Here is a 16,070-nt window from a genome sequence, read left to right as displayed (position 1 = left end):
GGTGTGGTGGGCACCCTATGCTCTTAGGTGCTGTCTCTGGAGGTCTTGGAAAATGCCTTGAGCGGGGAAAGGCGGGTGGGCTCACTTAGTAGTGGGCCCTGATGATGACACTGCCGGCGGACAAAGAAGCCAGGCCTCCCTCAGCGAGGGCAGCCACAGAGCCACTGGTTGCGCTTTCCTCCAGCAGGGGGCAGGCTCCTGCCAAAGCCTACACCCAGTATGAGTGGGAGCATTAAAGTTTGATGACCTCTTCCGTTTGAAGCTCTGTGGAGGCCACATCGCTTTGCTGGCAATGCCTGTGATTTCAGGCCAGTCTCCTTTCTCTCCCCTGTTTTCTAACTCTCAGGCAGACCTTTTCTGCTCCCAAGGCTGCAGCCAGGCTGTGGCTTTGCACAGCAAGGGCCCCGCTGGGCCTGGAAGGGGGTCAGCAGTCAGGCTCATGAGCATCTACAGAGAGCCAGCGTGGGCAACAGCCCCATGTCCACTCAGATGCTGTGTTTTCTGGGGCACCAGGCAGGAGGTGTTTGGGGAGGCAGGAGCAAAGTGGGCAAAGCTTCTAGGGACTGAGCCAGCCGCGGGATCACAGCCTGCTGGCCGATCTCCAGCAGGGTGGCTTCAAGTCCTAGAGCTGTGCGCTAAGCTGCCCTTTCTTCTCTGTCAAGTGAGGGGCCGTGGTGAGGATTAGTAAGGAAGCATTTCACCAGCTAGGATGTCACAGCCGCTATGGATCCGACGGTGTCCCCCAAATTCCTGTGCTGAAGCCTCCAGGGTGATAGTGTCTGTTTAGGGCAGGGCTGAGGGTGGGGTCCTCACGAGGGTATTGTAAAAAGACACCCAGTCTCTTTCAGCTATGGGAGGACGCAGCCAGATGGCAGCTGTCCGCAAGTCAGGGACAGGAGCTGGCCCCACCGTCCAGCCTCGCTCTCAGACTTACAGCCTCCACACCAGTGAGAGGAGACTTCCCAGCTGCCCACGCCACCCAGTCTGTGGCATTCTGCCTGACAGTTCGAGCAGGTGACTGGCACAGGATGACAGTGACTGCTGTTGTTGTTACTGTTGTGTGGACTACAGATGGATGAGCTTTGTTCAGTGGATGTTAAGCTTCTTGAAGGCAAGAGGCCTCGGACTATGTAATGAATTCATTCAAGGTCTATCCCAGGGCTCCAGGCTCAGGCTAGAACCTTCATCTTCGTAAATTCTTTGTGTGTGTGTGTGTGTGTGTGTGTGTGTGTGTGTGCGTGTGTGTGTGATACTGGAGATAAAATTTAGGGCTTTTGGCGTGAGCTATATCTCCAGCTCTTTTTATTTTTTTAATTTTGAGACAACATCTCACTAAGTTATACTTGGGTAAGACTTAAACTTGCAATCTTCCTGCCTCAGCCTCCCAGGTCCTGGCATGGATGTGTGTTGAATGACTGTTGGGTGAAAGGATGGATGAACAGAGAACTAAAGAAGAATGAGACAGAAACTTAAATATTTTATTCTCTTCGATGAGTGAAAGGACATTTCTGTGTGATTTAAGGTCACAGGAACCTAAAAAATCATCCCGGGGCAGATCTGGGACCACTGGACCGATGGCTAACTTGCCTCTAGGTGCTGAGGGACATCTTAGGAGGACGTGATTATCATCTGTGCAGTCAAGTTCGAAAGGAAGATGCCCCCCGAGAGCCAACATTTCCACAGACAGTCTTCAAAGTGAAAATGTCACCCTTCAAAATGAATCAGTTATAATTTGCCTAAAAAGTTGCTCTTGCAGGGTGTGGGGGTGCATGTTTGCAATGCCAGCACTTGGGAGGCTGAGGCAGGAAGATCATCATGAGTTTGAGGCCAGTCTGGGCTACATAACAAGTTGAAGGTCAGCCTGAACTACGTCGTGAGACCCTGCCTCAAAAAAAAAAATTGTTCTTCTCCCAAAAAGGACCAGAATATAACCATCTTCTCAGGCTAGGGACAAATAAATGTTCTTTGGTAATGAGCTGATCTTATTTTGAGCTCAGGCTAAATCAGGCTGAGGAATGGCCTGGATTGTTTAATCTTAAGAGTTTTTAAAAAAATAAATCAGGCTCCCACACACCCAGGCACCCAATGCCAATGCCCGGGGGCTCCATATCTTGCGTTACCTGTGCCTTCCTGAACCCCCTTCCCTGAGCTCCCAGGGACGCAGGCAGCTGGAGAGCAAATGTGAATTTAATAAAGCACAGCTGCTTCATTCAGCAAAGGAGCACACGGTGCCCGGTCTCAGGGAAGTTTGGGAAGGGCTAGTTTCTAGCTCGCTGCGTGCCCACGCCCTGCCTCTGCAACTCTCCCCACTCACACGGTCCCTGGGGGCCTTCTGGGACCACCTGACCAGGCCTGGAAGCCCTCAGCACCCATGGCAGTTAGGCTGTCTGGGACTCCTGCCCCATATACAGCAAGAGATGCACTCCCACCCTTGAAAAGCCCACAGAATAGTAGGGTAGCCAGGACAATGCTAGTGGGGTGCTGAGGGGCTACCTGGGCAGAACTCACCCGAGCAGAGGGCCATGGGGTGGAGCTCTGGAATGGGACAGGGTCTGTGCTGGGCTGGCCTCTGCAGGGCCCTTGGGAGGCCTGTGGCTGAAGGCAGAGTTTGAAAAGTGCACCCCAGCCACAGTCAGGAGACAGGCTCATGGGGACAAGTGGCTTTTAATGTGAACCAGGAGCACCAAACCCATGTGTTCATTCAAAACATTTCTTTAGGGCAAGGCCTAAACAGAACACACCAATATTTACAGAAAAAGATGAAATAAACAATTGGAGGGGTGAGGCTTAGCACGTGATAAAAATCAGGCCTGGGTGGCAAGGGGCAGATGTCCAGAGCACTGGGCTCTTGGGGACAGGGTGTATGCTTCCTGGAAGGGCCAGTCATGACCCTCGAGTCCAGCTGGGCACCTTCTTGAGCCCACGTCCTTGCTGGCACTGCAGGAAGGCAATGTGCGTCATGGTAAGAATTCAGGGCTGCAGTGACATGGGATGCACACACGGAGACAGTGACGTGTATTGCTTCACCAGAGGGCCCCGGGGGTTCCAGGGGCAGGGAGTCTGCAGTATCGGTGCCTACAGCCTGGGGAGCAGTGTGAGACCTTTTGTCACTGGGCAGAGCCCAATGGGAAGGTAGCTGCTGTTACCGCTGTGCCGAAAATAACATATAGACAAGCATGAGGGATTGTGATTCCCAAAGAGTGGGGAGTGAAGGACTTAGGGCGATATTACCTGTGACTGTTCCTATCATTCATCCGTTGAGTCACTCATTCATCAAACAGTTGCTGAGCATCTTAGGGCCAATCCCATGAGTCCAGTGGAAGCGTGGACACGCCCCATCTATGAGAGTCCACTGTGATGGCAGCTGAAGAGGGGCTCAGAGGGTATTCTGGGAACGTAGGTTTGTTCAGCAGTCCTGGGCTGTCCAAACCCTGCACATTCCGAAGAAAGCACTGGCTCTGGGAAACGTGTCTAAATCCTCGTGACATCTCGCCTGACGAGAGTGATTTCACATAGCTGGGGACTTGGCCACACCAGATAGTTTAGCAATGAGATTTATGGGGAGGCTCCTGGCCCATGCCACATGGTTTAACTTCAGGGAGGGGAGGCTGGGTAGTGAGCAGGGAAGGGAGTTCACGCCAGCTCTCTATTCGTATGTGACTGACCCCCAATAAGACATCCTTAACCCAAAGTCTTATCTGCAGGGAGCTTTCTTGGCGGCAGGAGTCTCTCTATGTGTTGTCACATGTCACTGCTGGCAGAATGGACCTCTGACCATTCGCCTCTACTGGGAAAGGGTACCTGCACGCTCATACCTGGTCTCCCCTGGAGTCTGGCCTGTGCACCTTTTCCTTGGCTGGTTAATTTCTATCATCCCTGTAGTCAATGGCAATGTGACTATGATCATTTTCTTGAGTTCTGTCAGTCCTGCCAGTGAATCAGGAAGAGTCCTTGAACGTTAGGCGTGGTGGTGTACACCCTAATCCCAGCAGTCTGAAAGGGTAAGACAGGAAGATGGCAAGTTTGAGGCCAGCCTGGGCAACTTAGCATTTTAATGAGACCTATCTCAAAAGTTTATAAAAAGGGGGTAGGGAGCCAGGGATATAGCTCATTGGAAGGTCCTAAGTTCACCCCCCAGTACAGAAATAAAAAATATGGAGTACCTGAGGCTGACCTCAGGGACCCCAGCTGTGGTGGTTAAGCTTGATTGGCTTGGGAGTTGCCTAGGGAATTAGTAAAACACGCTTTGGGATGTGTCTGGGTGGGTCACGGACGCATGACCTCGGGTGTTACAGGGTACTGTAGATGTTTCCTTCCTCTCCGGCGCTGTGTGCCTGCTCTGCTCTTTGGCTGTCATGAACTAAGCAGGCCTTTCCACCGCCACGGTTCTGTCCAGGAGTCAGCCAACCACGAGCCATACTAAACCTGTCCTAAGTTCTGAGGGCTGGGTAATTTGTCCCTGCAAGGAAAAACTAATACACCAGCCCGCCACGGTAGGGGAAGCAGCTCTGGAGGGTAGGTCAGGAGAGAGCTCATGGATAAACCAGAGGAAGCATACAGTTAGGGCAGAGCCTGGGAAGGGAGGAAGCAGGTGTGGAGGCTGCGGGGAAGAAAGGGATCTGGAAGAGTTGTGAGTGGCTTGTGGTTAGGTCTGGGGAGGTAAGGAAGAGGGAAGGAAAGGAGAGAGGAAGCTGGAGAAGAAGGTGGCGGGGGTCAGACCTCACAAGGCCCCATGCACCACCCAGCAAAGGGTCTGCCCCTCCAGGGAGCTGCTGAAAAGTTTCAGCGGGCTGCCTTGTGTCTGGTCTCCTGGGCCAGCGGTGAAGCAGGTTCTCAAAGGTGACGGAGACTGGAATAACAAGAGGCCACTAACTGCCAAGAGCCTGAAGCAAGGAAGGCCTGGTGGGAGCCACCCAAGAAGGGGCCTATTTGGTGGACCAAAGTGGCATGCCCAAAGGGATCTGGTGAAAGACTAAACATGGCCAGGAGTAAGCACTGCAGATACAGACCTCCGCGGACGATGGTGCTGTTGACAAAGATGAGCCACGTTAGGGAGAAAAGCCAGGTTTTGGGGAATGGGTTCAGGTTCAGACTCTTGTATCTCTTCACTACAGAGTAGCTCCAGGGCACAAGAGGGAAAGGTGGGGTTAAAGTTGAACCATTTCTTTATAAGCAGTAGACACACAAGTTGCGCGAAGCACTTGTTGGCAGGAATTTATGCCCATGGCCATGCATGGGAGCCTCAGGGGTTAGCTGAGTAGCTCCATGGCAAGATAACACTATTACCATGGAACGGAGGAGAACGAATTTGGGGAGACAAGCACAGTCCGAAACACGCACCAAGAGAAGAGATGGAGGTGAGGGAAGAGCTGAGGTGGAAATACAGGCATGGAGGTTGTTAGCTTCCAAGTGGTACTGAACTTAGTGAGAGGGAGAGAGTTTGCTCCGGGAGTTACACAGCTGAAGGGGAGAGGCAAGAACAGTGGGACCTGGGGGTTTGCAGCCCAAGACCTAGAGGACGCTGAACAGAAGCCAAAGCCAAAAGGGGTTGAGAAAGAGAATCCAGGGAAATAGAGGAAACCAAAAGGGAGGGTCTTAGGGGCAGAGAACAGAAGACACCTACAGGAGGCAAGAGCCCCCAGTAAGGCCAGCTGTGACAGAGGTGCAGAATGAAGTGTCCACTGGTCTTACTGGTTGGTCGGCAACAAGGCAAGGCCCACTGCCATATCTGAGGGGCAGACAGAAGCCCTTCATTCTTGGGAAGTGCTTAGCTTGGGTGGAAAGGAGGAGGAGGGGCAGGAAGCTAGAAGGGGGTGCAGGTTGGAGGCAGCCTCATTTGCAGTGTTAAGGGAGATAGAATTTCACCTTGTTAGATGCTTGAGCGAGATTCTAGAGGTGGGGACGGGCATAATCAGACCTCAAATGGCAGGGGCTGGGATCGGACAGGAAGAGGAGGGCTTCCTCTTGCGCCATGATGGAAAGGACAGAGCAAGAGATGACTCATGGAGTAGACTCGTGTAGGTAGGGGGACAAGGAGTTGAGAGAGCTACCTTCAAAAGGCTTGTTTCCTTGGTGACTAGAAGCGGGCATCAACTTCTGAGAGGAAGGAGCTAGGAAGTCGAGGATGCAGGGAAAGCTGAAATAGTTTTGTGTGGATCGGGATGACAGCCCGGAAGGGACACTGAGATTGACTTCTGGAAGCAGTGAACCACTGGGCCCTTGGATATCTCTGAGCATCGTTAATTTTCTATTCCTGTTGGAACAAATCGCTGCAGTTTTAGTGGCTTACACAGAACAAATTTATTATCTTATAGTTCTGGTGGTCGCTGTCTCACCAGGCTAACATCAAGATGTCAGCCATCTGTGTTCCTTCCAGAGGCTGGAGGGGAGAATTCGTCCCTGGCGTCTGCACCCTTTGGAGGCTGCTCATGGTCCCTTCTACCTCCAAGGGCAGCAGCTCCATCACCCCGAACTCTGCTCCTGCCGAGTTCCAACATCTCCAACTTCTCTGCCTGCCTCTCTTTTTCCTTTATAAGGACTTTTGTTATTACAGTGTCCATCTAGATAATCCAAGATAATCTCCTATCTCAAAATAATTAATTTTGGGGCTGGGGATTTAGCTCAGCGGCATAAGCACCTGCAAGCAGGCAGTCGTGAGTTTGATCCCCGGTACCGATAAAAAGGAAAAAGACAAAAAAAATTAATTTTAACTGATTCATAAATACTAAAATTCTTAATTTAATTGTATCCTCAAATCCCTTTTTGCCATGCCAGGTGACAGAGTCAGGCCCCAGGGAGTAGGATGTAGACATCCCAGGAGGCCACCGTCTGCCTCTGCCAATTGTCTGAATCTTCTGACCTCACCTTGCAGTGTGGGTGCAGGGATGAAGAGAGGAAGGTGACTCTGATGGAGGGCTGGGCCTGATCATTCAAGGAAAACCCAGGAGGAACAGAGGCCCAGAGGACTGCAGTACCTGCAGAGGCGAGGTGAAGAGACGCCTTCCCATAGTCTGGGGAGTCCAGCTGGCCTTGCAGCTTGGGAGAGCAGGTGTATTGGGAAAAAGCAGAAGGGGCATGACACTGGAGCTTGATGAGACTGTGGGCCAGGTGTGCAGGTGGGAAGGGTGTGAGGCATGGGGAACACGGGAAGCCGTGATGGGAGAGCTAGATGATGGCTTTGAAGATGACACAGGGTGGGGGCAGTCAGGCATGATGGCCAGGCCCATGTTGGAGAGAAAGGGTTGGTGGAGTTGAGAAGACTAGAGAGCTGAGACTAGTTAGGGTGGCTGGCTCCACTCTAATTGGAGTGGATTAATAAATAGTCAACTTGTAACACCCAACTGAACAGATTCAGTGTGGTGCTGGGTGTGGAAGACCGACCTGAGGATCGCTGCCAGCAGCTTAGAGAAAACCAAGGGGGAAGATGACGCGCTGTTGATTCTCCTAGAGAAGCCTGTCATGCTGGCTTTCCTGATACGAACACAGCTGTTCTCATCACTGGAGGAGCTCAGGTCCTTGCTGTTGCTGAGGATGGCAGCGGATCTCTTTGGGGGAGCTATGTTACTTAACTTGTTGCTTCCCGGCTCCAGTGCAGATCCCTTGGGCTGCTGGCACAGACCCTTCATCCCGCTGGTGCAGACTTTCCAGCTTCCACCACTGACCTTTGGGCCTTCCCAGTGTAGATTCTTGAAACAGACTCACATGAGACACTGTTGTGGACTCTAGGCCTCCAGCTGGATCACTGGGGCATTGCCGTGGGCTCTAGGTCTTCAGCTGGACTTGTGCAAGACATTGCCATGGAATCCAGAACCTCAGCTGGATTGTTCAGGTCTCCAGTGTGTGGACAGATTTCTTGAACACTTTTGTGTTTGACTCTTTGGGTGACAATTATAAAGCAATCCTATACATTATGTGTCCTGTATTAAACCTTTTCACTTGTAAATCCAGACTACAACAGGCGTTGATGTGTTTTCACATAATGTGGCAGGACTTGGGACAAACAGGCACCAGAGGTGCCACATGCAGGAGTGACCTAGAAGAGTTTAGGAGATGGCAGTATAGGAAGCTTACAGGAAGCTCCTGGACTTCTCCTTCTGAGATTGTGCCAAGTTTTGTTGGAAGCTGCAAGCTTAAAAAGATCTCTCTCAAGTGTTCTGTTCCAGCCTTCTGGAGGATGCTAGGCTTCCCCGGGCCTTCCTTCCCCCTTACCAGCCAAAGAATTCTGGACCTGAGTCTGGGCCTGGGCAGCCAGGGCACTACATTGGGAATGGGCACTGGCAGTTCTGCTGGGCGGGGAGGCCCGAGGGAAGCAGCGTCCTTGGAAGAAGACATGGGATCATTTATGCCAAGAGGTGGGGACGGATATCAGCAAAGAGACACAAAGACATGGGCAACCAGATGTGTGAGTACATGAGTATCCAGGGGACTCAGCCCAGTGCTGCAGCTCCTAGTAGAGACCCCAGACTGGGAGAGAGAAAAATCATCCTTGCCCTGTGTCTGTCGAGCAGAGTCAACAGTCCCTGAGAATGCTTAATGGTTGTTTAATGCTGCGAGGCTTGGGGGTAATTTGTCACACAGCTCTACTAACAGATGCACTAGGTGACTGGGGGAATTTCATGGTGGCTAAGTCATGCCTGCTGGGATGAAGCATCTTAGCCTTCCTGGGTGAAACTGCTAATAATATCTTTATTAGATAGGGGTGGGGAGAGGCGTAGTTGGGGTGCAGCTGCCTCACAGCCCAGGCTCTCTGGCCCTGGATGAGGACAAGTTCTGGACAGGGTTGGGAGGTGAAGCCTCCAGGGTAAAGCTGGGCCAGAAGTTCAGAGTTCAAACTCCATAACACCTTAACCAAATTCATCTCGAGCATCCTGGCACTTTGGCCATTCAGTTGTCACTTATGATCTAGGACCAGCAAATAAGCCATGTCCAGCAATAGCACTCTGCTTAAACAGCGGCATCTCTCGTATTCGCCATTAAAAATAATGTTCTAATTGAAGGTTGCCTGTGCATCTCAGTGGTAAAACATGTTTAGCAGGCTCAGGGCCCTGGGTTTCATCCTCAGCACTGTGAAACAAAGCAAAACAAAATAAATGTTTCGAGGGATAAAGAAGTAAGCTGAATCCCATGAGGAAAAACATGTGAGTAAGATCTTGAAGCACAGCCCTCCCTGACATTCCACACCTGTGGGCACTGAAATGTTAACTGCACTGCTCTCTTGGGTTATGGCATTTTGGCTGACACTGTTTTCTTCTTTAAACTTTCCTGTATGTTTTGGAATTTTTAAAGGTAAACTGCATTCATTTTAGAAGCAAGCATGAGCATATTATCATTTGTAAATGAACTTGGCTATTGCAATTTAACCTGTGGGTTCTGCATGTCCCATAGGTGTTACTGAGTCCCTTAGAATGCTTATCAGGGGTACAGGTCAGGACAGAGGTGTTTCCTCAAGCCCCTTCCCTGCAGGGACAAAGCAGACTTCGGTTCCTGTGGTTGCTTCTGCCCATCTATTAAAAGCTGCAATTTCACAAATATCTGTATGCGGAGCATCTAATCCATCCTCCCCCTGTATTCTGAGGCCCCTGAACTTCTCTGCCTATTCTCCTCGGCCCCTCACCGCTGGGGCTGGCTTGTGGGGACGTTGTGCCAGGTTCCAGGACAAGGAGCTAAAGAGGCATGGCTGTTTCTGAGCTCCCCGCCCTCTCTTGGCATCAGTTCAGGTGGCCCCACATGACTAGAGACTCAGGATAAGACCCTGATGGTACAGCTGGGCACATGAGAGCTGGTCAGGTCCGGGCTCTGGCAACCGGCATCACTATTGTGAGATCAAGGCCACTCCAAGCTAACTGTATCTCCCTTTTCACGGTTGCTATGAAAGTTCTCCTCAAAGGTACTGTCTTACTTTTATTCTTCCTTCTGTTCCCTCCTCTCTTACCACCTGCTTCCCCCTCAGGCTTGATTTTCCTTCTGTAATGAGCAGATCCACTGATGAAAGAGACCCGCCAGTCCTGCTGGTCAGCGTCCAATGATGCTGTATTCTTGTATTCTGATTAAGGTTGCTCCCTCAACCTAGGAAGAAGGTACCATAGCTTCATTTAACAATGGGGCACGTGGTGCACAGACAAGGCTGAACATGTTGGAGCTGAAAGATGTGTGGAAAGATACCCACCAAGGGCTGACACTGACCAGTACTTCCCCAAATTATTTTTGTCCTCCTGACTGGACTACATTTCCCATCTTCCCTTGCTCTTAGATGTAGTCACATGATTATATTCTGGTAATGGTATGTGTAGAAAGGTGAAGTCACAGCTTTCTGGTCTCTCACTTGACCTTTACCCATAAGATCATTTATTTTCACTGTCCTTATCTACCTACAAGATGTCCATGGCCAGGAAACTTCTACAGCAGGAATTGCCTCCCTGCCCTGTTGAGCAGGTTTTATGAATGAGAAATGAATTTCTAATGTAATAAACCACCACATACTTGCTGTTATGGAGTTAGCCTGTAAGTGAAGGGTAAATGGAGCCCAAGAGCTACAGATGGTTCTGATTAGTATTTTCATTAGGAACCAGAACACTGATTTCTGTGTGGGTTCTTGCAGAAGATACAGAGACAGAGTTTATAGCTGAAGTAAACACGTGACCATGTGACTGTGCGGACTGGTCAGTCACTAAATGTAGACTGGAACAAGAGTCTGCTCAGGATGGCTGCAAGGCTTGTGCTGAGCCAGAGTTTCTTCAGTGCTAAGAATAAACAGGGAACACAGAGATTCTGGCACAGGGAGGCAACTCCAGACAGCTTTGGCTCCAGGCTGGCCGCACGATCAGCCCCCACCTTGGCCAGGCACAGTTGATGGGACCCAACAAAGGTCTGAGCTCCCCTGGCCCTGGGATCTGGTGGCTCAGTAGATCTAGGCACGTTCATTTCCCAGCTGCCCTTCTATAGGCTAGAGGAAAGAGGATTTAGCCAGAGCAGAAAGTTCAGGGAGGAGAGAAGATGCCATGGACATGATGGTAAATGTTCATGGACACCTAGGCGCTGTCTCCCAGCTCACCACTCTGTGCTGGGGACCAGGGTGCAAAGACCTGCATGGGAACAAAGTTCTCAAAGAAGGTACATGAATTTGGTTCTCTTGGTTCTGGGAGAGGGGGTGAAGCCCATAGCTTTCAGGAAGACTCAGTCATAGTCCTTAAAGAAAGGGAAAGATGGAATTGAATTAAGGGTCTTTTGAGTTGCAGCAGAACTGGGGCAGAGGGTCTCTGATGATCTCTCCCTCCTTGTTATGGTTTGTGTCTAGATGTCCCCCAAAGCCTCATGCAGTCATAGGTGGGACTTTCTCAGAGGTAGTTGGATCGAGAGTGTGGATGCTGGGATTGATTCATGGTGCCATGCTAGGATCAAGGGCACTAGGATTAAGAGTGTGAGAGCTGCCTGTCCTAAATAGGCTGAATAAAATACAAGGGCTAGGGGGCTGGGGATTTAGCTCAGCGACATAAGCACCTGCCTTGTAAACAGGTGGTCATGAGTTCGATCCCCAGTACCAATAAAGAAAAAAAAATACAAGGCCTAGAAAGCGCTGTGGCCATCCTGTGCTTATTTTTGCTGTCTTGTTCAGTCTGTGAACTACTTCTGCCCATGTGCCGCTCTGCCTTGGAGCCAGCCAACTATGGACCCAAACCTCTACAAACTGTAAGTCAAGTGAGTGCTGGGAATTTTGTGTCAGCAAGGAGAGAGAAGTAACTAACACACTCCTCATGCCTGAGGAAAGCAGGCTGACATCCTGCCAGGGCCCACCTCCAAGGTGAGCCCACCCTAGCAGCTGACAACAGATGTCAAGCAGTGTCTAGGTCAAGGCGGCCTCTCTGACCCCTCTGTCCACCCCTTACCTCACTCCTTCCTATTCCAGGGGACAGTGGTGGCCAGTGCTGCCTGTGACTAGGTGGCTTGTCCTGTAATGGCAGAAGGAAGCCAATTTGGTTTTTCATTCAAACACTGCTCACGTTTTGATACCTGGGCTCCTCTACTTCTTCACTGCAGAATTCTTAGGAAAGGAGGCTGTTCAGTGAATTTCCTCAAAACTCCACTAGGTAACCTGGCATCTCCATGGCTTGACTTCGTTTGGTTGCTCCCACTCACAGGTTCTGAGGACAGGACTGGCTGGGTCTGCTGCTCTGAAGCTCCTACCACATCACACCACGAGGCAGCCCCTCAGTGGCACCACCCAGAAGTGTCCCGGGGAGGTGGCAAGTGACCCAGATTCAAGTTGGAGAAGTCAGCCGTGGCCAAATCCCCGCCCTTTTAACCTCGAACTTCTCTTGGAGGGTCTGGTGCCCCTACAGCCCAGATACCAAGTACCCACAAAGAGATCTCAAGCGGAGTGCTTCCCTCACCTCCCTACATCAAGAGGAGAACGTTTTAAAAATGTTTTTATTTAATAAAAAAAAAAAGAGACAGAACTAACAACCCCAAACCAATCGTGGGTACAGGTGCTTAACTGGAGAAACACATGGGGGTGGGGGGGGATGGGAAGCGAGCAACGCTGCACACCTCCCCGGAAGGTGCCAAGTCTGAGACCAGCAGCATCAGGGAGCCGGCTCGGCTCCCGCTGCTCGAGCAGGCCTGGCTGGAGGAAGGGCGAGCCAGAGACCAGGGTCCCCAGAGATGGACGGCAGCGGGGAGAAAGGCTGTGCAGGCTGGAGCGGCTGAGGTTGTTTTGCTCCCTGCCCTCTGTCCCTCTTGGTTGCATTTTTTCTTTCTTTCTACTCTTTCTTGGACCCCAGAGAGGGTCTGCGTTCTCCATCTGGGACAGGGCAAGAGGTAGGAATCATTGGAACACAGCTTTCTTTATGGGACCACAGAAACTGCTGGGGCAGTGGGCGGGAAGGGGCTTGAGTGGAAGCAACGGCCAGGCTGCCTCGCTGTTGGAACAGACAGAAGACGAGTCCTGGGGCTTTGCTGGGCGATGGTTTTCTTCAGCCTGGTAAGATGATGGCATGGTGGTGGAGGTGTAGAGGACAGGCCAGGGTGGCGGGTGGACAGGCCACACGCCCAGATGCTGCTGCGGTGCTCACTGTTACGCATGCTAGACACATCGCCATCCAGAGCAACCCCACCAGAGGAAAGGGTTTCAAGCAAGCACGAAGGGGCCCTGGATGCCTCGCATCTCGGCTCACCGGCACACAGGGGCAGTTGGCTGGAGATGTGACGTGAGATGTCCTCTCCTGCGTGTGGAGAGCGGGAGGGACGACGGCCAGGCCTCGGGGACTGGGTTCTGAACTCCTAGGGCTGGGTCCGCCAGGGGCTCCACGAGCAGGTGGCTGAGGTAAGAATTTGCTCATCACGTCTAAGTGCGACACCTACCGGGATCACAGATGACTGCTGGGGATTGGTTAAGAAGTTTCAAAAAGTAAGAAACAATTTCTCCTTAGAAAGCACATGTTTTATAGAAAAGAGGGTAAGTTCCATGTTTCAGAGAGTTTTTCGGAACCCAGACACACTTCCAGGGTCTCTGCTCGCTTCAGGAGGAGGGAAAAATGGCTGGAAAAACTGCAAAACCCTTGCTTAGTTTTGAACAAAGTGTTGAGGTTCGTCTCTCTGAAGGCTGAAGAAAAGCCCAGCGAGGCCTCTTCAGTCCAACTTCCTCTTCTGCAGGCTTGCTGGTGGTGGCAGACTACATCACAATGACAAGACGTGGGCTCACGTTGCTGCTACTTTTTAAGAGAAGGAAATGAACGCAACTTGCTTCCCTGGCGTTGAGACAGGTCGCGATTCACTTAGAAAATGGATGCTTGTTGGGTTTTGTGTTTTGGTTGCTGTTTTCCTTTGGGCCTCCCTTTCTTGCACAGAGTTCAGGCTTCTGTTGCCAAACACCACTTGAGGGCCTTGGGTGGGGCTGTCCGCCTCCACCTTCTCCTGTGTTCCTACAAGGGACAGGACTGCTCTTCAGGCCGGTGGGGACGGACGCAGCAAGAGGGCACCAAGCTACTTTCCCTCTAACTGGCGGAATCCTCCAGCCCCTCAGGTCCATGTGTCCTGCCCATTCTGAGTAAGGCAGAAATTTCCAGAAGCAGACAGGAAAGCCATCCACGGCCCCAGCCTTGTCTTTCCGCGGTGCCTCCACAGGACTCAGTCTACTCAGGAGGAGGGAAGCCAGCCCCAGGGCAGCACAAGGCCGAAGCACCGGTTAGCTGCACAGTGTCTCTTCAGGATGATTATTTCTCACCAACAGTCCCCTGCCAGGGTGCCAGAGCAAGGAAGAGGGGAGAGGAGGGTGTGAGTTCAGTGTCCTCATTTCTGGTTCCAAGACATAGGAACTTCAGGTTCAAAAGCAGCTGACAAGTGCCCAGAGCTCCTTGTGCCCAGAGAGGCCTTTGGTGGCCAGCACCCAGCAGGGAGCGAAGGGCCTAAAATCCCATTCTTCTCTAAGATTTGTTTCCAGCAGGAGATAATGGCTGGATTTAGTTTCCTCCTGTAACTTCAGAAATGCTCTTGGGTCTCCTGGAGATCATGGAAATCCCAGGACAGTCAAACACCTTTTTTAGGGGGATAAAGTCAGCCTTTCGCTTCTCTGGCAACCCAGGCTCCAGTCTCCAGGCCTCCATCACTCTAAGCCAGCTCAGGACGCTGTCTGCAGACCAGGGAGGGTTGCGTTTGGCTTCAGTTCATTGTCTATCTGCCTCAAGGGCCACGCGCCCTCCTGTGAGACACAAACAGCTATGCTGGGGGGAGGCCAGTGCTGAGAGGACATCGGGCAGCTCACACGGGGGTCGTCCGCCGGTTCAGCATGCTCACATGGAAACTTTCCTTCAGATCTGGCTGGAAGAAGTCGTGCACCTGGAGGAAGCCGGCCTCCTGGTCAGGGCTGTAGCTGGCGGCCGTGGTCACCTTGAGGGGCTCCCTGGATAGCGTGTACATGGACAGCTCACCCATGGGGATGGCCCCAGCGATCTTCAGGCCCACGGGAGACGTGTCCCTGGAGGGTGAGGCCTCAGTGGACCTCGAGCTAGACCTGGAGCGCCGTCGCCTGTATCTGTAGCTTGGCATCCTGGCGTAAGGAGAAGAGGAAGAAGCCTTAAGGAACTCCCGTTTGGTCTTAAACCTCAACTCTTTATTTTTCTCAATGTAAATGTTTACAGCCAGGACGCCCACGGTCTCCGCCACAATAAACGACAGGGCACCGAAGTAAAAAGACCAGCCATAGTTGTAATGGTTCTTTTTGTCTTCGTCTCGCTTGTCGCTGGGGTCGCCTGTGTTGCTGGAAATGTAGACGATGATGCCTATGATGTTACTGAGGCCTGGGAAGGGAGCAAGCACAGGGGTTGGGGAGGGAGAGAGGCAGGGGTTAGACCACAGCTGGAACAACAGGACAGGGATAGGTGGCCAGAGATGGAGCTGGTGCCCCTTCCCCCTTGCTGAGCATTTCTTGACCTCGGTAACTAATTTTTCTTCTGAGGACAGCTTGGTATCCACAGGACCCCCCTTGCAGATATGAAACTCTGCAGATGCTGCAGACCTTTCTGTAAAATGGTTTGGTATTTACACATGACTTCCTGTTCGCCGGAAGTCCTCTCCCCGTAACTTATAATACCTAATACACTTAGTGCTGTGTAGTCAGCCGTACTGATCCTTCCACTCAAAGGCCACTCCACCCACCCTGGGTCCTCACCCTGTCTTTATCAGGCCAATTCCTTCAGGTGCTGGCTTCCCTGGGTACCTCCCTGAAACCCACCTCAGCCAGGCTCCTTCCCATTACAGGCCCAACTTTGCACATTTGACTATTTTTCTCAGATGAGGTAAAATTCATATAATATAAAATTATCCTTTTGGAAGTGCACAACTCAGTGGCATTTAGTACATTCATGATGTGTGCAACCAGCATCTCTGTCTAGTTTCAAGACATTCTGTCACCCCGAAGAGAAACCTTGCAGGCAGTGGATGTCCCCGGCCCTGCACACCTGGACTTTTAAAGCTAAGTGCATGTGGCAGCTGTGGTTTGGCTTCCTGCCAGCATGCACAGGCCCTGGCAGTGGAGACCATGTGTGCATGTGCTCCTGGATGTCCCCAGCTCCTCGCTG

General features: G+C 51.6%; 1 protein-coding gene and 1 long non-coding RNA gene across 2 annotated transcripts in view; one reads left to right on the top strand and one right to left on the bottom strand.

The window, feature by feature from the left end:
* The first annotated feature begins 10,786 nt into the window (after positions 1–10,786).
* LOC106026790 (uncharacterized) lies at positions 10,787–13,402 on the top strand. The gene is made up of 3 exons (XR_001200369.3): positions 10,787–11,109; positions 11,612–11,685; positions 12,135–13,402. It is a non-coding gene; the product is annotated as an uncharacterized LOC106026790 (long non-coding RNA).
* Cacng4 (calcium voltage-gated channel auxiliary subunit gamma 4) overlaps positions 12,406–16,070 on the bottom strand; it is a 57,846-nt gene continuing 54,181 nt past the window's right edge. The window contains exon 4 of the mRNA XM_003465846.3: positions 12,406–15,290. Coding sequence (XP_003465894.4) covers positions 14,752–15,290 — 539 coding nt within the window. The 3' untranslated portion in view covers positions 12,406–14,751. The remainder of the gene's footprint in view (positions 15,291–16,070) is intronic.

This window comes from Cavia porcellus, unplaced genomic scaffold, assembly GCF_034190915.1.
Source record: "Cavia porcellus strain 051 isolate PalLab524CR breed Dunkin Hartley unplaced genomic scaffold, mCavPor4.1 scaffold_32, whole genome shotgun sequence".
Classification (NCBI taxonomy): Eukaryota; Metazoa; Chordata; class Mammalia; order Rodentia; family Caviidae; genus Cavia; species Cavia porcellus.
This window is presented reverse-complemented; position numbering and strand designations above follow the sequence as displayed.